Source organism: Mauremys mutica, chromosome 2 (assembly GCF_020497125.1).
Source record: "Mauremys mutica isolate MM-2020 ecotype Southern chromosome 2, ASM2049712v1, whole genome shotgun sequence".
NCBI lineage: Eukaryota > Metazoa > Chordata > Testudines > Geoemydidae > Mauremys > Mauremys mutica.
The window spans coordinates 123,993,700-124,021,248 of NC_059073.1; the positions used below are offsets into that span (position 1 = coordinate 123,993,700).

General features: G+C 42.4%; 1 protein-coding gene and 1 long non-coding RNA gene across 2 annotated transcripts; one reads left to right on the forward strand and one right to left on the reverse strand.

Annotated features, from left to right (window-relative positions):
- The first annotated feature begins 4,190 nt into the window (after positions 1-4,190).
- On the forward strand, positions 4,191-10,671 carry LOC123363413. The gene is made up of 5 exons (XR_006576746.1): positions 4,191-4,310; positions 4,849-4,974; positions 8,159-8,264; positions 9,635-9,691; positions 10,317-10,671. It is a non-coding gene; the product is annotated as an uncharacterized LOC123363413 (long non-coding RNA).
- On the reverse strand, positions 6,907-27,251 carry LOC123363412 (leukocyte elastase inhibitor-like). Its single transcript, XM_045004355.1, has 8 exons — positions 27,196-27,251; positions 19,747-19,931; positions 16,677-16,808; positions 15,961-16,104; positions 15,298-15,415; positions 13,627-13,769; positions 8,537-8,692; positions 6,907-8,388 (listed from the first exon to the last, which is right to left on the reverse strand). Exons 2-8 carry the CDS (start codon positions 19,912-19,914, stop codon positions 7,984-7,986), a joined length of 1,266 nt encoding a protein of 421 aa, XP_044860290.1. The 5' UTR covers positions 19,915-19,931; positions 27,196-27,251; the 3' UTR covers positions 6,907-7,983.
- Positions 27,252-27,549: the final 298 nt, after the last annotated feature.

Sequence of the window (27,549 nt, forward strand, 5' to 3'; positions counted from 1 at the left end):
AATAAAGTAGTATATGTGCTTACGTTTTTGTCAGATTGGGACCTTAATTTTATATTTTCACCAAACTCATAAATAATCTCAGAACAGAGATAGGATAATCTAGTGGTGCTTTATTTCATAGCTGAGAGATCTGACAAGGCATGGGACTGGATAACAGATTTATCAGTTTTAAGGCCACAAGGGACCATTATGATCATCTAGCTCAGTGGTTCCCAAACATTGCACCAGGTGACCCACCAACTGCATTTTCTTTTCTTTTTTTGGGGTAATCCATTATTACATATGTGCACCCTCTGCCAGGCTCCACAACTCTAATCCTAGCCTGGTGTGGAGGGAAGCCACCAGGGACAGGATTTGGAGAGAGAAAGCCTGCCCCAGCTACTGTGGGGTGAGCAAGAGGCAGGCTTGCTTTCCAAGCCTGCACCTTCCCCCAGGGCTTCCCCTCCACACCGGTTGGGCTGGGAGAACTATATGTTTGTCTAGGCCAATTCTGGCCCTGGGCATGATAGCCGATCTGTAACCTACCATGACCCACTGGTGGGTCAGGACCCACCACATGGGAAACACTGATCTAGTTCAACTCCTGCATAACACAGGCTAAAGAACCTCTCCCATTAAATTCATCAAGCCCATAACTTCTGTCTGAGCTATGTATAGCATATCATTCAGAAAAAACACCAGTCTTGATTTAAAGATGTTGTGATAGAGAATCTTACCCATGTAGGTAGATGTAGACTGTGATCAAGTCAATTCTAAACCTTCTCTTGGATAAATTAATCAGGTTGACCTTAAGTGTCTCACAATGTGGTATGTTCTCCAGACTTTAAAATATTCTTGTAGTTCTTTTCTGAACATATTCCAATTTTCAGCATCCATTTTGAGGTGTAAACTCTGCCAGTTGAGCTATTTAAGCTGCACACTTCTTACTGTTGCTTGAAGGCCTTGTCCAATTTCATCAAAACTCTAGAATTGTGTTATGATCCCCTTCTCCCTGTGAGCAATGGGAGCAATGGGGATGACTCCTCTGCTCCTCCCGCTCCCTGCAGCACCTGGCCTGGGAAGGGACAGCAGGACATGAAGAGTCCCTGGAGCTGCCCCTAGCCTAGAAGGAGGACCTGATGAACCTGCCCCCTTTCCAGGGAGAGAGGAGTGAAGAGCCCCAGGAGCTGCAGAAAGAGCAGAGGTGAGGCTGGGGATGAAGCACAATTGATGTGGGGTGGGGAACAGGGGACAGGCAGATGTGGGAGTGAGAGTTCTTGCAGCAGGGGCAAAAATCACCTTAATAAATATGGGAGTGTTGGCAAGGCCATTTCATTCATTCATTCATTCATTCATTCTCTCTCTCACACACACACACACTCACACAGAGGATATGGACAATGGGAAGTCAAAAATCAAAAGACAGATAAAAAATACAATATAATCCCCCCCTTAAATCTCATTGGGCTGCGGGACAGACACATGATTTTTAAGCCCTGGGGGTTGGCAATACTGGACTGATTTAGAAATCCCTCTGCAAAGTGTTTTATTGGCTTCATCAAGGGTTCCAAGAAGGGTTAAAGTGTAAACCAGAGTCCCCACTAGGAGGGTGGAGCTGTGGGATGGAAGGAGTCAGCAGTGCTGAGGCCACTTCCAAGAAGGGGTTTCAGATAGTCTGTACCCTTGGGTGGAGTTTGGGGGGGAATGGGAAGGCTTTTCCCACCAAACTGTATATGCTGGTGGAGTGCAAGCCGACAATGGCCCCTGCACAGAGCTAGAGGAGTCCAGTGCCTCTGGCAGGTGGCAAAGAGCAAAGTAGACCCATCAGGCAGTGGGTGGAGGGCCAAGAGAAGAGGCCCGGCCCTGAAAGGTAGTGGCTCCCAGGGAGGCCAGAGTATTCACAGCTGTTCCCGCTCTGAGCCACCACACCCTGCAATCTATGGCCAGATCTGGCCTTATGGATTGGCAGTCAGGGGGGCACCGAGGTCAAGAGGCAAGGAGCAAGGTAGGCCTGGGGCAGTGGGGACCAGGGACACCAAATACAAGTTCTCTCAGGGTGCCATTTTACTAAGGTCAGCCCTGTCCATGACTGTTGGGCCCCCAGGAGTAGTGCCCCTGTGCCTCCCTCACCCCCCAGGGATCGGGGCTTGGTGGTGCTGCTCTGTTTCCATCTGGACAACACCATGGGACTGTCACAGGTAATGGCCAGACCCGTCCCAAGCGCTTGCCTCTGTCTAGCACTGGTGGCCCCCAAGCCCCTCCATCGTTCCCAGACAGGGGGTGTCCACGAGGCACGCCAGGTTGCTGGGTGGGTGGCTGAGGCGGAGGGTGTCATCAGAGCCTGGCTATGGCACCTGCCTGGCTGCTTTGCCCTTTGCTGGCCTTGGTCCATGCTGAGCCTGGGGAGGCCAGGCTATCTGCTTGGCAGCCCCTTGCCTGATTTCCCATTTGATCAGCCTGAGGGGACAATGGCTCACCTGCCTGTGGGAAGGGGCACTATCAAACTCTACACATTGATAGTGGGGGAGCACAATTTAAAGGTTCAGTTGCCCTGTGAACAGCTCAAATCACGGCCCTTCCTTGGACAGACACCCCCCCTTTACACCCAGTCTCACTGCCCCGGAAAGCAGCGACCCCTCCCTGCAGCGCACAGCAGTTGTTCCTGCATCTCCTCACAGGCACAGCTCGCAGCACAGCTTGTCCAGCCTCCAAGATTACTTGACTGGCTCGGCTCTGCCAGGGAGGGACCCAGCGGCACCATGAGTCAGAGTGTGGGGCCAGCTCTGAGTCTACAGGAAACCCACACATGGCAGTAGGACTCCACAGCAGGCCGAGCCCTGCAAATATAAATGGAGCTGCCCCTCTCCCCAGTATAGAAGTCAAATTACACCTATGTCTGTACCCTAGGAGTGACCCTAGAAGACAAAGAATGAGACAGCACCTGGAGCCTATTTAGGCCAAGGGGAGCTTAGCCTGGTAAGTGTCCAGCAGAGGGATCTTGATGGGGCTGTGACACTGACTAAAAGATTTTACCAAAAGTGTCTGCTTTGTGCAGAAAATGTTGACTTTATGTGGCACCCCAAAACCTAAAATATTTTGGTTTTCAGCTGAAAACTGAAAAACACTTATTCAAAAAAATAAAAGGCTGCTGTGGTACCTCCTTGGATTTGGTTGATGAGCCATTTGGAAGTCAGTATGGTTCCATAGGATGGAATTTCTGTACATTTGGTATGTTTGTTTGTTTTCAGGGTTGTTTGTTTTTTAAACACTAGGAAGTTGCACACACAAAGCTTTGTTAAAGGAACATTAAGATTGCAAAGCCATGCTCACAAAAGTTAGGAAAGGCCCTAATTAAAGTGTCCATGCATCATGATACAGTATCTAATTACACAATCACATCTTGTCACAGGACTGCTGCCTCATTCAGTGCACAAGATGGACAATGTTAAATGAATGAGCAGCTTTAGTGTTTCTTCAGTAAATATTTATTGCACATCATTCAAACACAGCACTGCAGACAGAATTATTAATTTCCTTATGAGCTTTTCTGTGGCATTCATCACTATAACATCTGAGTGCTTCCCAAATGTTAATTAATTTACCTTCACAATGCCACAGTGAGGAGACGGGGGGCATGGATTAACATTCACGTCACACTCCTTGTCAGTACCTGCTCCGGACTGGAGAAGCTAATGATCCAACCAGTGGACCAAATTTAGTGATGAATCTTGGTCAAGTGCCACCTGAGGCACATTGCACATATGCTAAGAAGTGATGTGATCTTTTCCCCATTTTACAATGAGGAACAGAAGCACTGGGACATCAATGTTAATAGTATGCACTGATTTGGAGTGCCCAATTTGAAATGCCTATGGCCTGACTCTTCAGAGAATCTAGCATTTTATTTCTTTTGGCACACAGCTCTCATTAACTTCAGTTGTGGTTGAGTGCTCAGCACTTGTGCAAATCAGAGCCCAGGTCTCTCAGTTTGGGCATCCAGAAAATAAGGAACAAACAACTAGTTGTCCACCTGCAAAACGTGTGGGTTAAGCTACCTGCCTAGCATCATATAGGAACTCTGTGGCAGAGGAAGGGATATAATCCAATTATTCAGGGCAGCATTCAACTGCTTTAACTATGAGATCATCTTTTTGCTTCCTGCCATTCCCTGTTTCATTCGTTACATACCTTCTAACTGCTGAAATGAATGACACAGAGGTTCTACAGACAACAGCCTCCTTCACTCCACAACCTGGATTCAGCCCCAGCACTATCCACCATGTGCACTGAATGACACAGGGGTCTTCTGGAAAACATAGTATTAGTATGAGGTAACTAAAGACTGTTTCATAGCCACAAAGGGGCCAAATTAAGGTTTCAGAGGCAACTTTAAGTTGAGCATTTCCTAGCTTCTGACTGTTAAACTTTGCACCCTGAATGTCCCTTCAATATTGCTTTTTTGTATAACAAATGATTTCACCAGTTATACTGTCTACTGTATCTGTACACATCAAAACTTGCAGGTTTTTTGATCTGGTAGAGAACAAAACTGCAATTCAGGGCAGCTTGCTCCATGGAACTTCCATAAAGACTATAGTGTACTTCATGCCAGAACTACAGTCTACAAGCCAGCTCCCACCTACAGTCTTGTTAAATGAGGCCTGTGAGTTGGACAGAGTACAAGGGGATCTCTCCCACTGCATATTTGCAGCACTGCTGGTAGCTTTACAGGTCCTGGGAGACTACAAAATGCTTCTCTTTATTAGTGCAAATAAATGAATTATGTCAGTCTAATGTTAATCCATGCCATTTTGTTGCAATGCCTCTGTTACATGCATTTTTAACCATTATTTTCTGAATTCCCTACAGTTTGTGGGGTCTCTGCCATTGACTATCACAGAAAGATGAAAAGGGAACACAAGTCCTCTCTTCCCGTTATCTGAAGATGTGAGAAAAGGAATGTCTCCAAAGTAAAATCAAAATAACTCAGGCCAGGTAAAGGGAAACACTTATTTGCAGAGGTAATTGGGCATTGGGCTAGAGCATGGATAGTGGCTGAGGAGCTGTCCCTGGAGATGCTCAAAAGAAGATTGGCTAAAAAAGGGGGCATTATGTCTTGCACTAAAGTCTGAGGGTTTTTCAGATGCTTCCCTCTATAACAACAGCATTGCTACTGGCTTTGTTGCTCAGCAAAGACTAGGCACTTTATTGACTGAGGCATTTAAAGTTGGGCTGGATAAACCACTAACAAAATAATGTCAACACTCTGCACAGATAGATTAGATGCCCAATAATAAATATTAAGCAGTGGCAGGGTGCACTTAATTCATGTCTGTTAGTTGGTAATTGTTACCTTCCAAAGAATTACCCTTGCAGAGTGAAACTTCACTGTAAATAGAGTGAAGCTTTTTTTTATAGGCCCAATCTAGCTCTCATGGAAAGACTCCTATTGACAGGAGTGAATATTGGGTCAAGACCAATAGGTAAGATGAAATTCCATTGAAATGTACCGATTTCACTCCTTTCTAGGCCAAATCCTGGCAGGCTTTTATAAAGATTTCTCTCTAGCTGATGTTCCTGGAAGTTGCCTAATGACTGGAGAATTTGGGTCTAGGATTTTAATGGGTTCCAATCTACATGAATATCTGGCCAATGACTTTTTAACTGATGTATAACTTCCATCATTAGTGATCTTCTCCCAGTTCATACCTGTCTGTTTTACTACTGTCTCTGTGAATGCAAGAGACAATACCAAATCAAAACCACACTAGTGATTTTCATTTTCCTTCAAAGTTGCCTGGCAATAGTGCACATGAATGTGATAATGGTAACAAACCTTGTGGGGTGGCTCTTATACAGAGCGAAACATACAGAAACAGTTTGGCATGGACTTAGAATCACAAATGCTCCTTAGATACAGTATACTAAGTGCTTTTGATCATGACATAGTGGACTATTTCCTCTGTTTTTTTTCCTGGCCTCCCTTCTGGACTTTTGACGTTCATGTCTCTGGCAATAAACATACCCCTGGAAGGATGGTTTGGGGATTATGATATGGGACTGGAATACAGGTGATCTGGGTTAAATTTCCTGTATATTCTTGGGCAAATCACTTTAATCTCTGTCTCTGTTCCCCATCTGTAACACAGAGATGACACTTCCATTCTCCCACCCCGTGTTTGTCTTGCAATTCCTGCCCTGAAGAATTTATCTTCTATCATGTGTACAGATGGGGCTCTTTGACAGGGCACTGTTAGTAGCACCCTGGTCACGGAGGTTGTTGCAGCACTGGGAAGAGCGCAGGCTTAATTGAAGCCAATTAATTGATTTCTGCTGGGGATTGGTGACCCTGGGATGGCAATTGCTGGACTAATGGGGCAATGGGCTCAGTAAATGAAAGGCTATAAGTGGGAGGAACAGTCACTTCTAACCCTATGAGTCTAAGTTCAGAGGATGAGTTTGGAGTGAGGAGTGATGGCTGCATGGCAGCTTTCTCTTGTGATAAGCCTGCCATACCCTGTTATACTTTGTAAGGAAATAATAAATAATAAGTGATGAAAGGGTAACAGCCTAGTGTGTGTTTGTGATTGTGAGACCACATGAACTGGGCAGGCAGTGTGGCACACTGGGTAGCCACTGAGCTGCCCTGTGATAGGAGCTGCAGTTGTGATATGGGGCCTATGTGCTGCTATAATACAAAACATTACTCCAGCTATGTGACAAAATTCAGATCTCATGTAGATAAGACACCCAAGTCACACTGTATCACTCTCCTGTGTAAACCTTTGTAAACTGAAATATTGTGGATTTATGTCCAAAAAAGGAAGAGGGGGGCTTTATGTGCAATTGATTTTTAATATAGTGTAAAATAGCACAAAGACAAATCAAGCATCCATTATCACAGGTAAGGTGATGCATTTATCGGCACATACATGGTTATTTGCTGTAGGGAAATATTTCTTATTTGAACATAAATGAGAAAAGAGAATTGACAGGATTGAACGGTCATCTGAGTCAAGTTCAGACTTAGCACACAGCTGCAGAAAGTGGGGTAGGGAGAAATGCGACCCTTCTCTACCATTTTTCTACTCCTGATACTGGGCTGGCCAGGGCCCCAAATAGCCCCTATGATGATTTAACGCATTGTAATCACTGTTCTAATTTGGAAGGGCTGCAGTAACAACTGTGACACAGGGACCAGGATCAGTGGAGCACTAATCACTTTTCCTTTCTCTAACCCCACCATATTCTCTAGGGAGATGTATTCATACAGCTGCCTTGGGCTCAGGCTGTGGGGCTAAAATTTGCTGTGCAGACATTCAGGCTCAGGGACCCTTCCCCCGCTCATGAGGTCCCAGAGCTTGGGCTCCCGCCCAAGCCTAAAAATCTACACAGCAGTTTTAATCCCGCGAACCTCAGTCAGCTGATTCAGGCCAGACTTGAGTGTTTAATTGCTGTGTAGACGTACCCTATGTGGACGAGGGAGGGAGAAGGTGACATAGGGCCAGATACCTACCAACAGGAGTCCTTGGCTATGCTCTCACAGCAACCGTGTGGCTGCTTTGCAATTGAGTGTTCTTAGTTGGGACCAAGAATGTGGCTGACGGTGTTAAAGACCTAGTTCAAAGATGGCACATGAGCTGCAATTGGGTAGTGTGTAGGTTGCTTAAAAGTATAGTAACAGAGTAAGACTCCATTATAACTACACTGATCACAAGCATGAAGGTGCTATGCCAAGTACTTCTTGAGTTTGAGCTCAGGCTGAACTGCTGACCTATGTTAGCAAAAGAGATTCTGCTTTGTGGGAGTGGCCTGTGCCTCTGATATGGACCCTAATTCTCTCCTTTCTAGGGAAAGGGTCTAAAAAGCTATCACCTAAATTCCTAGCTTGTTATTTCAAAGGATTATAAAAGCACTAAGAAAAGAAACCTGTCCTAGTATTTCAGGGTAGAAGAATATAAGATAATCTGTCTGTGCTTGCTGAGGTAGAAAATTGCCTTGATTTCAAGGACAGCAGAGTTTTCCAAGGAAGAGTATGGTATTGGTGGGATTGTGCTGGATAAAGAAAAGGAAAGGATGGTCAGCCATAAACGGATCACCAGATAGATTGGATCTGTTAACAACAACACTTCCTGTAGCAGCTGCTGCCAAAGTGCCTTCCTCATTAACTTCCACATAGGCCTTGTGGACAACCTTTGACAGAAACAGCTTCCTTGAGGGAGCCATTCCAGAGAGATCAGCTTTTGATTCCTCAAAGACATCAATCATCCCCATCTCTTGTAAAGGTAAGTTGAGCTCAAAGGTGTCTTCAAGCTTGAACCGGGGCAAATACACCTCCACTTCTCTATCTCTCATACTTTCCAAGGAAGTCCAGCGTATTAATTTCTCATAAGTCATTGCCCTTTCAACCTATAGGGTCCAAAAGAGAGACCAAGATAAATGACAAAGGAACTGAGAAGTTCTGAAAATTCAGATCTTTATCCAAGCTTAATTCAGATAAAAAGGAGAGCCAAAGTTCAGGCTACTTCACAGATATTCAGTGGTATAATGTCTTTACCTGTTCCAGACCAGTGATATCATCGGGTAGCAGTATCATCATACTCAGTGATTTTCCGGCATATGGGATCATAAGAATCTGAGCATTCATCTCCTGTATATGGGCAATTTTAAATCTGTCTTTTTGATACATCATCTGCACAGATTTGCTCTCATTCTATTTAAAAGAAAATGATACATAAATACAACTGACAGTGTCCTCCTGCATTTGAACAAAAGACAATGTGAAGTGTTCACAGGAACACTGATTGCAAATAGGATAAATATTTTATGTCATTTATATTAGTAAATGAGAAACTATAAATCAAGGTATATCAGAGTATTACTCAAGCTAGTATTTAAAATAGGATTATCATTTGAAAAACAGAAGGTGCTGAAAACTGAACAAAATGAGGGAACGTAGTAGATTAATACCAGGGACTTTCACACCTGAAGATCTGGGGCCTGATGTGGATCTCAAACTCTGCTGTAAATCAGGATAGCCTCTAGTGAAGTCAGTACTGATCTGGTGTGAGAGTCAACTCACAAAAAATCAGGCATCTGAGTTCCAGTGCATAGGCCAAATTCTGCTTTCAGTGCATTGATGTAATTCCACTTGTAATTGAGTTCAGTGAAATTACTCCAGATTTAAAGTGGTGTAATGGAGAGAAGTTGGACCTAACATAGATCATAGACAAGTGGTCTGGCAATGTTAACTTAGGGTAAAATGTTCAAAAGCTGCTAAGTAACTTAGGCTCCTAAGTCCTATTTTCAAGCATTATTAAGGCACTTAGGAGCCTATGTATCATTGAAAGTCAGTGGGACTGTTGAATTGATATCAATGACTGAAAGAGATAAATCTTTATTAACTCTTTCACTGTCCAACAGTGATACGTCATTTTCTGCAGATGCCTTGGATTTACTCTGTTCCTCGACAATCACCCAAAAACATTCATTCTAAAGTTGAAAGTTTATTGACTAATTGATAAACTTGATTAATTGATTGATTGATTCCAGAAGGAATGCGACATTAAAATAAGCATTTATAGTGAAACTGGAATTGAGTGATAATGCAAAACAAACTTAATTAAAACCTATTAAAGTTTGTTTCCTTTTGCAGGAGGCGAAATATCAGTTTCCCATGTTTCAGCAACTGTTCTTTGATGAAAAAGAAAGGGTATGTGAAGGTTATTCACTTCTCTTTTTTTTTTATTCACTTCTATTATTTTTAACAAACACACAAGGTGGAGGAGAAACAGGATGGAAATGGTGGGGGAAACACAGGCTCTTACTTTCTTCTCCACCCTCACTCTCCCCTGAGGTCCCATCCCACTCTGCAGGACCGGCTCAATTCCAGGGGTGGCATTCTGGCCTTTTTTTTTTTTTGCTTGGGCAGAGCAGTTGCGCTCTCGAAGCTTGGGGCGGCAAAAAACCTAGAGCCGGCCCTGCCACTCTGTCCCTACCCACAAACCCCCACCCTTGGTCCACCTTTTCTCACCCCAGCTCTGCCCCCTCTCCCCTCCCCAGCATCTCCTGCCCACCACCAAACAGCTGATCAGCAGGTGGTTGGTGGGTGCTGAGCACCCACTATTTTGTTTCCATGGGTGCTCCAGCCCCAGAGCACCCATGGAGTCGGTGCCTATGGTGGGGAATACAGCTTTTGTTGATGTTTTTGGAGCACTGGATGGCTGTTCAGTTACAAATAGATGCTTTGGCTGGCAAGCTGACCATGACACCTGTTGCTTGGACTCTGAGTCACATTCCAGTCAGGGACATTGTCTGATTGGGCCTTTTCACCTTAGACAGGGCAGGATTGTGGTCATGTTATCAACTGCACTGCATCAGCACCTGGAGATTTCAGAATTTGATGAAAAGCTGAGAGCGTGAGAGAGAGGAAGGAAGCGAGGCAGAAAATAACACACAAGGAAAAAGAGGCAGAAGAGGATCTTATGTGCCTCTGTGGTGCTGGCAACTAAGTATCCCCATCGATGGACTGAGGACTGGCGGTCATTTGTTTTTCAGGACACAAGCGAAAAACAAAGTTCCCTGAACAAGAGCAGGGTCTACTGGTCTTCTTCTTGGGATGAAAATCTTTCAAGCTGGTCTGTTCCTTCTTTTATGGGTCAAGGGAGATGAGATGGGACAAGGTGGGATGCAAGGTAGGAAGGGACATAAGATTTTTTTCCAAAATGTCTCCTTTTAAGAACCACAAAAAAGGGAAAAGTGGGCAGCATAGTTTATCCCCTCATTTTTTGTCCAGCGATTAGGCCTAATAGCCACCATGCCAATTCTGCTTCATTAACTTCTGGCTCCATGTCATCTATTTTTTACCAAGCATGATTTCAACAGTCTTTGAACCATATCAGCAGGCCTTTTTGTTTGGACTAATCCAGTTTCTCTGTCTTGTTCTCTTGCATGTGTTCGTAACATTCATTGTTGAAAACCATTTGACCTATTTTCCATGGTTAATTTCCTAGCAGGCAAAAAATTATAAGGTATTGCGACATCTTATGAACTTTCTTATACTCTTTACAATTGACCTTACAATAGGGGTAAATTTTAGGCATGATAATCACAACAGGACGAAAACTTCAAAATCACTGGGGTGCTTTTACCTAGGGATTATGAACACAATCCTTCTCTCATTGGCGTAAATCAAGAGACACTCTATTGAGGTCAGTGAGCCTGGTTCTGTTCTTTCTTACACTGGTGTAAGTAGGAGTAACAACACTGAAGTCAGTTTAAAACTGGTGTAAGTGGGAGGAGAATCAGGTCTACTGGAGTTATGCTGGCATAAAACCAGCATACATGTGATCATTCCTCAAGTGACAAGATCAAGGAAAATACACACACCCCAACTGGTTCAGTTCACCTTCCTGCTATCTTTCAAACATTTTATGTCATTGGAACTACTTGGCATGAATAAAACAACACAGGAGAGGTTAAAATCACTGCTAACCAGTCATTTAAATAACATCACTATGGCACTGTTAGGTAAAGGAGAATTGTAGTGTTGCTGAAAGCCGTACAATAGAAGCTTTTTGGAAGGGAGACTTCCCCTTCCCCATTCTGCCTGTGACACAGCTTCTTCAGAGGCTCCACACAGGAAGAGATCTGGGATGACTTAAGTTTGAAAAAAATGCTGATGTCTGACAAGCCGTACAAGTGTAGCCTTCCTGTTTTTATGAACCATGCAACCAAATCATAGTTTGTCCCCTAGAACCATGAGCACTTCAACTCAGGAAGCTCCCCCATTTGTTTGTACCTTGCCCTGTACAAAGACAGAGCTTAATAACAATTATTTATTATTCCTCTTCCCCCTGCGTGAAGAAGATATGGCTTTAAACTGCTAACCCCCTCTGAAGTTCACTGCTTATGCAAATAGAGTTGCTCATTTTAACAAATGGGATTTCAATACCTTGCTGACTTTTGTTTCCCAACATTTGTTGGGAATTCACTTTCATAATTTCTCCCCATCTCTGTGGGCTTCTGTACGATGTAGCAGTTCAGCACCCATGTCCAGATTACAATCATATCTAGGTTTCCTGGCAGTCATCCATTCATATCATTCATCTTTGAGAAATTACCATCTTTAATGCACGTCTCATCCTTTTCAATATCTTTGTTTAAGTCGTTGCTCAAGTCTTATTTTAGGTGTAACCAATTTGCTCAGCAAGGAATCTTTAAGGTGACACCCTTTTTTACAGTTCAGTAAAATTCCCCTCCCTGCTAATCTGTATTAAAATAAAAAGGTGTAGCTGAGATTTGTATGCGATATGGTGCTCACAAATGCACTGACTGTTCTCAGCTGTAGAACAGATTCTTTGTCCATATTCTGAAGAAAATAGTAAAAGCTTCAGATATAAATGAACCCATTAGCTATTGTAGCAACACCATCTTGCTAGTCTCTTAACCCTGCAAAGGGGAGGATGGGGATATAGGTTGCTGACCTTTTTGTTTTTAATGAGTGAAGAACGGGACTCTCAACAAAAATCTGCATGTTTTATTACTGTAGAAATTCAGGTCTCATCTTATGTATTTTGTTTTTCTTAAAAGAACTCATGGATGAGAACTGGTAAAATGTCAGCACAATAGATAGCAAGCAAGCAAAATTGGATTAAGTGAGAGAAATGACTGTTTATTTCTGATAACATCAGTTGGACTCAAATACTGGAAAAATATTTTTGTAAAGTTTCAATATGTCCCAACTCTTTTGAACTGGCACGTGAGGCCTCTAAGGACTCAGCTAAACAGGGAAAGCCAGCTTTGACATTCCCTGAAATCCTATGGCAAACAAAGAAAAAAAGTTAAATTTTTCGGACATGATAAAAAAGCAAACACAAACCTGTTTTTTGTTTTGTTTTGTTTTTTCCTTTGCTGTTTGCCTTTGAATGTGACGTATAATAGGCATTTTGTTGCAATTTCATTTTTAAATTCCCAAAACTTACACTTTTTATTAAAGTATAACGATCACTTAATAAAATCTAACACAATTGCCTTAACACTGTGAGAAATCTGAACTTCAGACTTTCTTGTTTCTCTGACAGATGTGTGTGACATCACTAGTATCATAAACAAATTCATGTCTAAACCCCAACCTTCCTTTCCTAGGTTTCTGACACTAATCTGGTATTACGAGCACCTGCAGGACTGGGCTTAAGATTCTGAAAGTCGAAGCTCAAATTTTCTGCATATGCTCAACTTTAGTCACATGAGTCAACGGACCTATGCTGAAATTACTTACATGTTTAAGTCTTTCCAGGATCATGGCCTAAGGGAAGCGCTGTTGTAGATTTTACAAAAAAGAAATCCATATCCTGGTGTTTATACCATGTTCCAAGTGTGTATCGTACTAAGCATCTAATCTTGCTACAGTTTTGCTCTTGTTTTCCTCATTCACTTTGAGATCACTGGCCGCTACTGAAAAACAGCCCTGACATATTTCATACAGTAGAAGAGTCAGGTTATGCTTAATATATACCCACATTTTGCTTGTAAGGTTGATAGGATGCCAATGTCTATAGGTCCATACCTAAGTTGTGCCCCACAGTGACTTTGTTGAAGGTGTCTAAGATGAAACAAAGCTAAAAATATAGAATGCTGCTATAGTACCTGGTTTATCCTAAAGTCTTTTGGCATTGTGTATTTTTCTTCAAACTTATATTCCCATGTTGCTTTGAAGTAGATTGCATTCACTAGCACCAGCACAGCGGTTGGGTCAATAACACCAGGAACAAAGAGTTCCCTGATTTTACCTTAAAAACAGTCAGAGAAAAACAAGCTACATGTAAATTATCAATAGAGACAAGATGGATCTAGCTGAACTTTCATATATCAATATTTATTTGCAAGGTTAATTTAACATGGGGAAAACCTAGAGCTTGGCTCTGCAAATTAAATCTTTCTGTTTATCCACAGAACGGTTATGAAATAGCCAGCTGCCTTGTAAGCATCTCTATGCACTGCTACTAATATGACTCAACCCTGATTTAGAAGGATTAAGTAGATAGTTCACTAAACCCACCACATTCAATGAGGGTATAGACATTCACCACTGCACAGGGGGCCAGCACCATTTCAGTTGCATTTTTTAAGTCAAATATGGACAGAATGGCTCCAGGGATTGGTAATAATCTGTGTCATTTTTTACTTCCATTCTGAGGCCTGAAGTTGGAGTTAGCTGGTGCACAACCCTTGGGCTGGTTCTCTGTACAATCATGCATTTCCAGCATTGTGAGGCTGCTTTTGAAATGTGGGCCTCAGGTTCTGATACTAGGAACCTGACTGAAAATAACAACTCTTTCTACATGGGTCATTGGACAGTCGTCAGCTGATAACTTCTTTTTCACAACTGACTTGCTTACAGAGACAAAGACAAATCTATGACTCAGGCCTGGTCTACACTAGGGTGTGGGGGGTCGAACTAAGGTACGCGACTTCAGCTACGCGAAAAGCGTAGCTGAAGTCGAACTACCTTAGTTCGAACTTCTTACCTGTCCAGACGCCGCGGGATCGAAGTCCGCTGCTCCCCCATCGACTCCGCCACCGCCGTTCACAGTGGTGGAGTTCCGGAGTCGACGGGAGCGCGTTCGGAGTTCGAACTATCACGTCTAGATTAGACGCAATAGTTCGAACTCCGAGAAGTCGAACGCTGTGCGTCGACCCGGCAGGTAAGTATAGACCTACCCTTAGAGAAAAATCTCCACCACTCAAAACCAGTCCTCTGAGCCATTCTGTCCACATTCAGCTTGAAATTTCAAAGCTTGATTATCTTTGGCTAGGTGAGACTGCAGCCTAGGTAAAGGGAACGTGCCATATACTTTGCTCAAGCCAGTGTGCAAGAGATCATTACTCATGTTTGGGTCCTTAAAGGAGATGGTAACAGAAAATGTATTACTCATGATGTGACTGACCCTCCCTGGCAGTTAGGACATCATCCACACCCTGGGCATTGCTCTGTAATCTCTGCTTCCCACACGATCAGACTCTTGATCTGTCTTCTCCCGTTCCCTGGCTTTGCTCCACCTCACAGCTAGACCCACAGCTTCTGTTGCCCCCATTTATTGCCCCAGCACTGTGGTCCCATATTCTTGCCATCAACCAGGATATGAAGGCAATGTTATAAAAATGAGGATGTGATAGCAAATTCATATTTTTAATGTAAAAATATTTTAGACAAGGACTCACACCCACAGGTGGAAAACCTTTTGCTTTCAAATCCTGGTTCTTGTTTTGTTGAAAGAGTGAGAAAAACCAATGACAATCGGACCTATGCTTTCTTACCTTGTGTCTTGCTTTCAACCCAGGAATTTATCGTCTGCCTGGCTGCTTCCGTAGCATTTTCAAAATCGACTGTTTGCAGCATTGTTCCATATAATTCCTTAGTGCATTCTAAATATTGCTGTACAGTAAAATAAAAATAATTCATTAATGTTAGAATCCATAAATCAGATCCTCCGTAAGAAACTGGGTGACTTAAGCCAATTAGAAAAAAAGCCATGCTCTTTTACAATTTGTTCAGGACTAAATTTGATGGGGAAACTAAAGTTTAGCCCTGACATCAAGTACTAGAAGTTTATTCATTGAGCATTTGGACATAGCTAATTGCCTTATAATACAATCATGAACTGGACCCTTATTACATTGGTGATTTTTCATGGAGAATTACTTACCTACAATAAGTGTAAAAATAAGGATTAGATAAGACATAGAAAGTTACTGTTGTTGTTATTTATGTTGAGCATCTGGTGCATTCATCCCACTAACATGTAGTTGAACAAAAAGAGAAAAGTCTCCAGACCATGAAGGAAGATTTCCCAAGGCCACAAAGAGGAGTTAGGCAGCCAACTCCCACCAAAAAGTCTTGTTGAGTTGGCAACCCTGAATCTCTGGTATGAAGCTGAGCTTTGAATCAATTCTCACATGTAACAAACACTGGTAACTTACCTGGTGAAAATTATATCCTTTTTGTGCAAACAGACTGTTGGCCAGACTCAATACATAGCTCTTGTTGAGATTTTTCAGTTGGGAAAGGAGTGTCTGGAACTCTGTGTGGATTCCTCCAACCAAGTCACATCGTGAAGGAGAAGGCTTCAAACAAGGTAGAAATAAAGACGCTTCATTTTCTCTTTGTTAAATTTATATAAAGGTTAAAAAACCAGGACCGATACTCAAACATCCATATAATGTAACTATCTCTATCAGTGTGAGGTAGCATGAATATAAATAGCAGCATAACCATTGTAGCACAGCTAGCGGCAACAAGTACAAGCCTGCCTGAAACTGGTGGGCATGTACTCAGCATGGCTCAGCAGTGCCTCCACAGCCTATACCTCTACTACTGCGGCTACATTGCTAGTTATACTCATGCTAGCTCCACTGAGAGCTAGCATGAGTAATTGTACACAAGCAGGGAAATTGCTCCCCCGGCTCTTAGTATAGAGTGTGTTTCCATGGATGTGTGCGTGTGTCCATTGATTTCTCCAGGATTGGGCCCTTAATCAATCAATCAAGTATTTTCCAGATCAAGTATTTTCTAGTATACTAGAGTGGCCTCCTGCCTGTGATCATGACTCCTCTAATGGCTGTCACTGACCATTATACAGCCTGCAGCTCCCCTTATAGCTATGAAAACGCTACTCAGTCTTGTTCAGAGGAGGTACCTTTGGGAAGTGAGGAAGTTGATGATATTGCCCTTCATTGAGATATTCTGGCTCAGCTTCTGTCGTCCCACTTTCAGAGACAGGCCCAGTTTCGAGATTTGCACTTCTTGCAGCTCTATTCAAATGAAGAGCCTGTGGTTGAAATTGTAATATTACTGCAGCTGTAAGTGGCATAAATGCATTCCACAGAAAGGCTTTTTCTTATTGTATGATGTTTGTAACACTAGATACTAATTACAGCGGAGCAGGAAACAGTTTTCCTGTCCTGACAAAATACTTGAGATTTTGAGAAGTTTTCCAGTCCCAAATTGGGATAAAATGTCTAAATCTAAAATTTTTGAACCCACAAGCAAATAATAATAATAATAATAAATTAATAATAATGTTGGGTCAATCAAAACATTTTGTTCTGATGATTTTTGAAACACTTCAATTTCTACTTTACATTTTTAAACTATAAGTAGATTGTTTCTAATGTAAGCAGTCAGGATGAGCTCTACCCTGACATCTGATGGTGAGTTGTGGAAAAGACCTTCACGGGCTGGTCTTATTTGCAAAGGCACACCCACCTGCCTAGCAAGAGCCCACAGCTGCCCAAATGGTCACTTTGTCTGCTGTGATCCCCAGTTTCTCTGTTATTGGGGCAGGAAGAATAAAGCATTGTTACCCTGATTATGTGAATCAAGGACAGTGGAACTGTTTTATGACAGAAGGACTCACCACAACTAAGTAGCACTCGCTAGACAAGGGACATGGGTTCCAAAACCCAGTGAATTGAGAGAGGCTGGGGCAGGCATGTGTACTTGGTGGTATGGGCCTCTTTTGAGGGCCTGAAATACCAATTGCACCTTCTCCTCTCTCCACTATTGAATAGTAGAAAGAACTGATTTTGATTCCCTTAAGAGTCTAGTTACAGGCTGCTGAGCTGAATTCACTTTGGGCCAATGGTGCAGCAGCACTGGGGCTCCCCTACTACAAGCTGAAATTGCTAAAGAGCTAAAATTACTAAGAGCTGAGATCACTGAGTGCTGTGTTAACTAGTGGGGGAGCCTGAATATATATTGCTAAGCAGCTGGCAGAGCAGAGCAGTTTGTGGGATGATTGGAGCGGCCCACGGGATGGCGAGTGGAGTGAAGCAGAGTGGAGCTGAGCAGTTTGTGGGATGGTTGGAGCAGCCCACGGGATGGCGAGTAGAGCAGAGCTGAGTGGAGCAGTTTGTGGGATGCTGGAGCAGCTCATGAGATGGCTGGGTGAAGTAGAGTGGCTCGTGGTGAAGGCTGCAGCAGAACCCCACGGAGAGGTGGGGCAGTTGGCCTCAGATCACATAAGGTGCCCCTTAACAGCCCGTGCACGCCTTTTCCCCCATTTCCACCCAGGGTGGGTAAAACTCTGCAGATAAACTTTTGAACTCTGGGGCTGCACTGACCAGGGACGCAGACTTTTGGGATGTTGGACTTTGGGGACTTTGGGTGATTTTTTTGGGTTGCTGGACTTAAGACCCTGAGAGGAAAAGGATACTGCCAAACTTACTTGTGGGGGGAGGGTGTCTTTTGCTCATGGTTTGTGTTATGAATCCTGTTTGTGGTCTTTCCCCAACATAATGCCGCATTGTTTCCCTCCTTTATTAAAAGGATTTTGCTACACTCAGACTCGGTGCTTGCGAGAGGGGAAGTATTGCCTCTTAGAGGCACCTGGGGGGTGGTATGTAATTGTCCCAGGTAACTGGGTGGGGGCTCGAGCCGGTTTTGCATTACGTTATTGAAACGGAACCCCTAGATATTGAACCCGGCCCTTGTTGCTGCCAACTCAGATGGGCAGAAGGGTTACACTAAATTAGTCATTTTGAACAGGAAAACAACATTTTCATTTTGAAAATGTTCAAGGTGTGAATCTCAATTCGAGACTGACACTTGAATTCAGAAAGAAGAGATGGTATTAGCCCCTTTCTGGGGAAGATTGGAACTCCATCCCTGTTTTAACATAAGCATTTTCAGTATAGCTGTCAAGGCCATTGGGTGGGTGAAAAGGGAGCAAGCTCTGCCCTGAGAAAGTGTTCGTGCAGCAGTCAGGTTCTACACATGGTAACCTAAGAATACCAATCATAGAAATGTAGGGCTGGAAGGGACCTCAAGAGGTCATCTAGTCCAGTGTTTCTCAACAACCTATCCATGGATTGGCACCAGTCCTTGAAATCTCCGTGACATAGTTTAGAAAGGCAGCATGCTGATCCATGGTATCAAAAAAGTTGAGAAACACTGATCTTGTCCAGCCTTTTGTCCACTCTTTCAGAAGATTTTGACCAACTTTTTTTGTTTTTTCAGCAGCTTTTGGCCAAAACATTTTGGTTTTTGGATGAAAAGGAAAACTTTTTTGACAGAGGAAAAAAATCCTGTTTTCTGACCAGCTCTTACAATTTTGCTAGTGGACAGGAAGTTTGAAGGACATTCTGAGAGGATGAGTCATACGCAGTGTTCAAACTTAGGAAAAATAAAGAGGCAGTGGCAAACTAAACTCTGACTTTCTGATGAGCAGTGAAAAAGTAAGGTTTATATTCAAAGGCCTGATTTTCAGAGAAGTAGACCTTCTGCAGCTCCCTTTGACTTCAAAAGGAGCTGTGGGGCTCAGCACTTCAGAAAATTAGACCCCAAAATGTCAACATTGCACAGCTGAGCTAACACCTCATTAAAATGAACAGGACAGTTCACATCTCTCAGAACAATTGCTCCAGACTTTCTGCAGACATCTCTGCACTGGTTATATTCCCAGTTTCAAGGATTTCTTGACAAACATAACTACTAGAAACATTATTTTTAAAATGGAGCCCAAGATGGCGGTAAGGGAATGGTGGCAAACTGCCATGCCACCATGTGACCTAAGTCCTGCCTCTATGCTGCTGAATCCTAATTGTATCATTAGACAGACACTACATACAGGTGATAGAAATCATGATGCAGCAAATGCACTTTTAAATAAAATTATCACATAGTTGGTCATTACTTTTAATGTTTGCATTAACAGAAAAAAGCTTGTAAAATATAAAAACATGTACAAGTGTTTTGTTAACACTTACCGTTTGCATCTGAGTAGCAGTGTTACCTCTGGCACCCAAAAGGACCATGACCAGGCCAGTAGAGATACTCATAGGGGAGATGAAGATGTTTTTGTTTGCAGCATTTTTGTTCAGTTCTTTGTAAAGATCAAGGCCCATTTCAGTAATTGCTTGAGAAATGGAGCCCATTGTGAAGTCACGGTGGGCTAGAAACAAAAAGAAGAGAACCAAATCTGAATAATTTACTTTGCTCAACTGTGTGAGACTAAAGCCTGAGTTCAGATGAAATTACTGTAACCAACAGAAGCTTAGGTGCTCCTGAGCCAAGGAAGCTACTACTGATCATCATCAACCATCTTGTATAGCCATGAGACATCTTCTTTCTACTCTTCTCCACTTTCCAAGGTACAGCTCCTGACTGTGCCCAGCTTAGCAGCAAGAATGCAGCTCGCCTGGGCAATGATACTAGATCCAGAACTGAACACGCTCTGATTTCCTAACGTAGGACTGGATTCTTTTCTGCCTTACTGAATGGTCTGCAGTGTTGTTGTAGCCGTGTCAGTCCTAGGATATTAAAGAGATGAGGTGGGTGGGATAATATCTTTTATTAGACTTACTTCTGTTGGTGGGAGGACCTGAAGAAGACCTCTGTCAGCTCAAGAGCTTGTCTCTCTCACGAACAGAATATTTAGTCCAGTAAAAGCTATTTCCTCTTCCATCTTGTCTTACTGAATGATAGCTAAGCAAGTAAGAACTTTGAAAAAGCCCTGGCTAAAATTGTTTGCTTTTCTCTTTCATGATGAGCAGGTCATGTTTTTGAGAGTGGATCACAATTAGACTACTCTGGATTAGTTAAAACAGCACTAGGAGAGAATAACCTAATTATATACTAGATATAACCTACCTCTCCCTTATAACTATGAATAGTTAGTCACACGGTAAGGGAAAATAAATAGGTCTGTTACTATCTCTAGCAATCACAATAATAGGCTAAGTAGCCATGGAATAGACTTACAAAATCACTATATTTATTACAGGATAAAACACTCAATGGAAAAAATATGAACTATAACTTTACTACTTGATCCTTAATGAAAACTATCCTATATACAGAATGTGAATAGCTTGCCGGGTCCCTCATTCCACTGCATCCTCCTCTATTCTGTCTAACTAAATGATCAGGACATGCCTTTCAGGCAGGCTTGTTCATCTGTTCTGCACCATGGAAAAAATGAGCTTATTTCAGATCCCAGCTCTGTTGAGCAAGAGCCAGGGATGGAAACCACTGTCACTTGCTGTAGGCCATTGGCCCTGAGACTGAGCTGGGTAGCGCCCAGCCCCCAGAAGAGACCGAGTCTGGAGAGGAGCTGCTGAGATTGCCAGCAGCCGACTACCCTTACTATCCCTGGCCACCAGAACCCCTCCCTGGATTGTGGTAGGAAGTAGCCCCGCGAAACCAGACTTCAGTCCGGTTTTGCTGTCAGTGCTCTGTCGGCGTGTTTTGGTGGAATCCCCACTGACCCTGTAGCAGAGCCCTCCACCACTGTCAGGGCCCTTGGCTGGGACCTAGTGGGGTAGGGTGGGACCCTACTCCCTGCTGCCAGCCCCACCCCACCCTCTCCCCAGCTTAGGCTGAATGGCTGTTGGCTGCTCTGCCCTGCCTGAGGACCTGTGCCCGACCCCATAGATCTTAGCCCTTGATTTGCTAATTCCTCCTCCTGCAACTGGGCTGACCCCTGCAGTGAGGCCAAGTGGCCTCCCTTTAAGCCAGAGTGGGAGGGACAACCCCTAATCCACTACAGGCAAGATTGGTTTTCAAGGATTCACAATCATTACATTGTGTGCATCATCTATATACCATAATCATGAGTTACATCAATGAGTTGTACTGTAACTGAGGACAGAACTGGGCCCCAAGAACCCGGAAATAAGAAAAAATTCAAATGTTTACAAAAATATCTCAAAATGGAATTATAAAATAAGCTCAAAAGGAACACTCAAAAAAGTGTCGACTGAGAAAGCAATTTACCAATCAAATCTCTTGTTAATATGGCATCTTAGCAATTAGCCATAACTGAACAATGCAAGTTTTAAAATCATTACAATGGAGTAATTAAAAAGCATGGATTTAACCACCAGTCTCCAAGATTCAATTTACATTTTTAAATAGTCCATAAAACAATATACAAAAATAAAATTACAGAAGTTAGGAATAAACAGATCAATTTAGGTCATAAAGAGCATATCCCTTGCACGTTTGTTTGTTTGTTTGTTTTTTTTGGCTGCTAATCAGGCAAATAGAGCAACTGCCCATACAACAGAAACATTATCACTGTACAACTAATATTCCAGTTTTTGAGTCAATGATGCAAAAGGCTTCTGAGCCAAGATTGGGAAGGAACATTTTGTTATCAAACAGCAATAAAAGTTGCAAAATAATGGGCAACACAGCAAATCTTCCCCCTGGCCACGTCCTCAGCACGCCCAGGTCGGTTAAAAACTTTGGGAGGGAAATACCGCCTCCCCTCTAACGCCACCAAAACCTCATTGATAAAAAAAGTAAAACTAAAAGGGGGCCAGAAGACAGCCTTGTTGCCAGTTGTAATGGGAATGAGATCAGTTAATGTGCTTTCCACCCTGTTCTGACCCTGGCCACCATTTGACCATGTAGGGGGTCTCAAAAGATAAAGTAACTAAGATCTATCCCAGCCTTCCTTAATTTCTTCCAAAGAATCAAAAGGAGACTTCAGATCAACAGGCACATCAAACTGTCCTCTTAAGGCAACAATATTTATAAATCAGATGTGTGGGCATGAACAGAGGCGGCTGTAGACATTTCGCTGCCCCAAGCACGGCGGCATGCCGCAGGGGGTGCTCTGCCGGTCGCCAGTCCCGCGGCTCCGGTGGACCTCCTGCAGGCGTGCTGGGGCCTGGAGCCGCCCCTGGGCATGAAACAATTATCTGTGGTTGAGCAGCCATGCCTAAAGCTGGCTTGTTCTTGTAGAGAAAGGTCAAAGCTCTCAGCACAGTCCTCTGACCTCCAATAACTGGTTTAGATTTTAAAGACCAAATTTAAAAGGCTGATTGGCCAATAATTACCAGGATTATTTATATCCCCTTTTTTATAAAGAAGAGAAAAAATGCCATCTGACCAACTTATAGGGTATAGGAAGAATCAGGCAATATTTTAAATGATTGAAATATAGATTGGGCTCAGGATGACTAAGTTTGTTCTCCCCGTCCCATGTAAGTTACTTTGTGTTCAAGTTTTGAGGAACAACCATGTTAAGTCAGTGTATTGGTATATAAATTATAAGCAGGGAGTTATAAAACCAACATAAGTTTAAGTGAAATTATACCGCTAGTGAGGTGAATTTATAGTTCTCCTGACTGAATGGTCCCTTCTGGTGTTACACTCTGTGACTCTATAATTTACAGAAAAACACAATGAATGGCCAAATTGATACAACTGAAATACAATCAATGGAATAATTTGTTGTCTCACCAGTTGCTACAATTAGGAAGTTAAACCAAATTAAATGAGCAAGTTAAAGAAAATGATCCTTTTAAGGTTTTACAGCAAGGTTAATGGGAGACTTCATTCCCTTTAACTTGAGTAATTTAGCTCAGATTCTGATAAAAAGCAGAGGCTGTTACTTTGCCTTGATTTTAAAGTACAACCCTTAAAAAGATTCCCTGGTAGCTTCCCTTTTGGCTGCTTCTTTCTCCCATTAAACTTTGCTATTCAAAAAGATTGCATTATACTCGGTTTAACATATTTCCCTTACCACGTTAATACAATGCCTGTAACCTTCTCGCAATCTGGCACACAGAATGTTTTCTAAAAATCTAGATTTATAGCAGCTTTAGAACACTGATTTAACCTACAGATCTTTTGCAGTTTCAACAACAGACTTAAGGGTTTAGTATCTACTTTAGGGGTACAATGAGTAACACACAAAGATGCACAATCACACACACACATTAGTGGGCATTGGAGCAATTTAAGCATCCTCAAGTTGCTCTTCCAAAGGATTTTCGTTCCTTCTCAGAGTCTTTAGTTCACATGATTGATCTTAGCTTAGATCTAAATTGATATCTACAGATATCTTCCTTGGTGCCAAGATGTAGCTTGAGCTCTTTCATATGTGGTGGGGTTTGATCTTTACTCTCTCTGTGTTGCACCTCAGGCTTAACTAAGATGGTGGTTGGTGTTCTTAATTTCTCCTTCTCTGGGTGGCCAATTCAGAGCATGGATCAGGATACAAATGTTCCTTACAAGGGAAAAGCCCTGTGTTATGTACAGAAAACAATTTAAATGACACTGATATCCAGAAAAAAATACAAAATGTGCTTTAAAATCTCAAAATGGAAACAGAACATTTCAAAAGGATCACACAGGAAAAGGCCATGCTGATACACCTTTCTGAGAAAGCAATTTTCCTGACACAAATACAGTAAGCTAAGTATTTGCACACAGATACAGTAGCAAGTCTGATGATAGTAACCACAGTTGTGCTTTGATGGTTAATGTGAATCAAAGATGCTCTAAAGATGGGCTGTCAGTTGCTGATATTTGCAAGAAAAGCAAATAGCTACTTGGAAAAGATGTTTTTGGAGAGAACCACCCAGCTACAATCCTTTTGGAGGTAACAAACCTTTTTCCATGCCTTTGTTAAATAGGGAGAAACCCCTCTTATGCAAACCTTTCTATCAAATGTTTGAGTTTTGTATATGAAATTTTAGTAAATACTATTAGAAGGGTAAAAGCTGTGCTCAAAGAAAGAGAGCTATAATATCAGTAAAAATATTAAATTATACAAGGAACAGAAATGGAAGAAAGAAGGGCTGGGTGCTAGGAGAGATGCCAACCTAGTCTGAGCATAATTGCATATTTAATAAGATTTAAAGCAAGTTGGAACCTATTGTGCACAGTGCCTTATGGCAGTTTGCATTGCATCATCTGCTCTCACTAAGCCACTTTTAATGCTCCATTGTTTCTCATAAAGAAAAGAAGGGAGGTATTTGGTGGACACAAAAATATAGGTATGCTTCCTATTCTAAGGAGTGTGAAAAGCACATATAAAAGGCTCTGTTCACTTGAAGAGTTGTGGTGGGTGAAAGGGATGCATATATATATATGTAAGTATTTCACCTATGAGTTATGCCTCACCTTGTATCCTCAAAATTTTAGCAGCCTGAATTTTTCAGAGGCTTTGTGAAATCTCGAAAAGCCCTCTTTGTGCAAAGTCTCAAAAGACTGTGCCATTGTAGTGTTTTAAGTGTAGACAAGTCCTTTGTTTTGGATGCTCGTCTTGCAACATCTTGGGCCTGATTTTCCGTAGTTGAGCAGTTGAGCCAGATAGAGCAGTTGGCATTGCACTTCAGTACATTAAAGCACTTTCATGTGACACTACCTACAATGACAAGGGCTTCTCCCATCAGTATAAGTAATCCACCTCCCCAAAAGGCAATAGGTAAAATCTGCACCCCGAGAGACATAAATGCACCGACCTATCCCGAGTGTAGACAGCGCTAGATCAATGGAAGAATTTTTCCATTGACCTAGGTACCACCTCGAGGAGAGGTAGATTACCTATAGCTGTGGGAGAAGCCATCCCATCAGCATGATAAGTGTCTACCCTGAAACACTACAGCAGCACAGCTGCAGCCCTCCCGCTGTAGCGTTTTAAGTTAAGACATATCCCTAAACTCAGACAAAGCTGTGAAGAGAGGTGACTAATTGATTTGTCTGGGAGACAGTCACCAGACTCCAATTCTAATCCTGGTGCTGACACAATGCAGCAGATCCTCAGATAATTTACACCATCTTTCTCCATTGACTTCAGTGGAGCTGTGACAATTTATACCAGCAGAGAATCTGCGCCTGAGTTTGTGATCTTGGGCATGTTAATTAATCTCTTTGAACCTTCATTTTTACAGCAGGAAAATGGGGAATTTGAATAATTACCTACTTCATAATTAAATATTAGCAGAGCATTAAAAGAAGAGGGAATAAAACTCAAGATTTTGTGGCTCCTAGTTCTCTGTTTAATCCATAAGCCTCAGTGGTATTGGAAGGGGCTCTTTTTCATTCATATCCTTCTGAGTGGGAATTTGAGGAAAAAAATGACTGTTTTCTTTTTCAGACATACTTCTATGAAACAGTATTTCACCCAACTTTGTTCCTTTCAAATTGGTTCAATTCGTGGAAGTTTTGCAAACTAGAAAGCAGGTGAACTACATTTGAAAAGCTGTCATGATAAATGTTCTGCCCAGCTGTAGTTACAACATAGCAAAGCTCAGAGTGAAGGAATCCTGAGCCCCAACACACATTATAGGGTCACCGTGCTGGTTACTGTTGGGAACGGGAGTGGAATATGAGTTGTGCACTCCTACTCCCCCTCTGTGTTGGTTTTGGGCCAGATAAATTCCTTCTGTGAGAATCATGTCACTAACACTCTCATTTTTATGGACTTCAGCACAAACCTGCTTGTCTTGTTTATAAGATTTATCCCATTAAATAGAACTACAGGCATGAGCAAAGCAAGCAGAGTTCAGCCATCAAAGTTGCCTTTAAAGAGACCTGTCATGGCTTTCTCGTTTGTTGTGCCCATGTTGCTGTACAGGATTTCACTGAGAGACAGCATAGTCCAGTGCGTGTGGCACTGTGCTTAGAGTCAGGAAACTTGGATTCTCATCCCAGCTGTACAATTACCTTTATGAATGGCCTTGGGCAAGACACTTAACCTCTGTCTCTCAATTTCCCCATTTGTTAAATGAAATAATGCTGATTATCCTCTGTGGGAAAGCAGTTGGCAGTGTTCCACTAATTAGTAGCTAGTGCCTTGGGAATGCATTCCTTCCGCTACTTTCTGACCCTATTGTTCCTGCATGAAGATCTTTTATATCTGTGTATTCACCTACATCTATCCTGAGCTCTGTGTGCTTTCTACCAAACATTAAAGCATAATCCAAATATCAAAGCCAACATCGGATATTTCCAGAGCTGACATTAACCTCCCAACCAATACTGAAAAACTGAAGATACTCAACTCTCCCACCTGTCACCTCTAGCTCTCCAAAAGCCAAAGAGAGGAAATAGGATTTTCATTGTGCCATTCAAGTGAACGGACTTTGGTTATTTTATCCAAGGGCCTCCACTAATTACAACTTCAGCAGTATCACATGCAGATACATACATATGTCACCACAGATTTTATCACACAACATACACTTCTAAGAATTTTGAACTTATCTCCTCCATGGTCAGATTTTTCATGGTGCTTTTGTTGCCTAGTTCTCCAAAAGATGAACAACCTAAAAGATCAAACTGTCTGTCCCCTTTGAAACATTGTTTATTTTGCAAACATACAGAATTCCTTAATTTTAAAAGTTTGCTTTTAAAACAGCCTTCTTCACCAATCACAGTTCATAGTTAAAAAACAAAATTGTTTAAAAAATGTTTACCTTCTTGTCTGCTTCTTGTCTTCTTGTCTGCTGAGTATGTGAGCTCCGAGCAGTTTTCTGTGGCTGCTAGAATATAAAAGTCTCTGCCACTCCCCCTGCATAATATTCCACCCACTTGCTGCAGTGGTGGTGAAATCATTATAATTTAGTCATGTCAAAGTCCCATCATCTTGTAGTTTCTTGCAGCGTTTTGGAGGAAGATAGTGTCCAACTCTCTGCAACGAGAGTTTTATTTTGACTATTTTGCCTAACAGTCTGACAGTCTATATCTGTTGCCAACATCTCCTGATCATAAAACCAAGATTCTCTTCACATTGAAACTCAGGATCCAGACCTGCAATGAGTTTGGTGAAG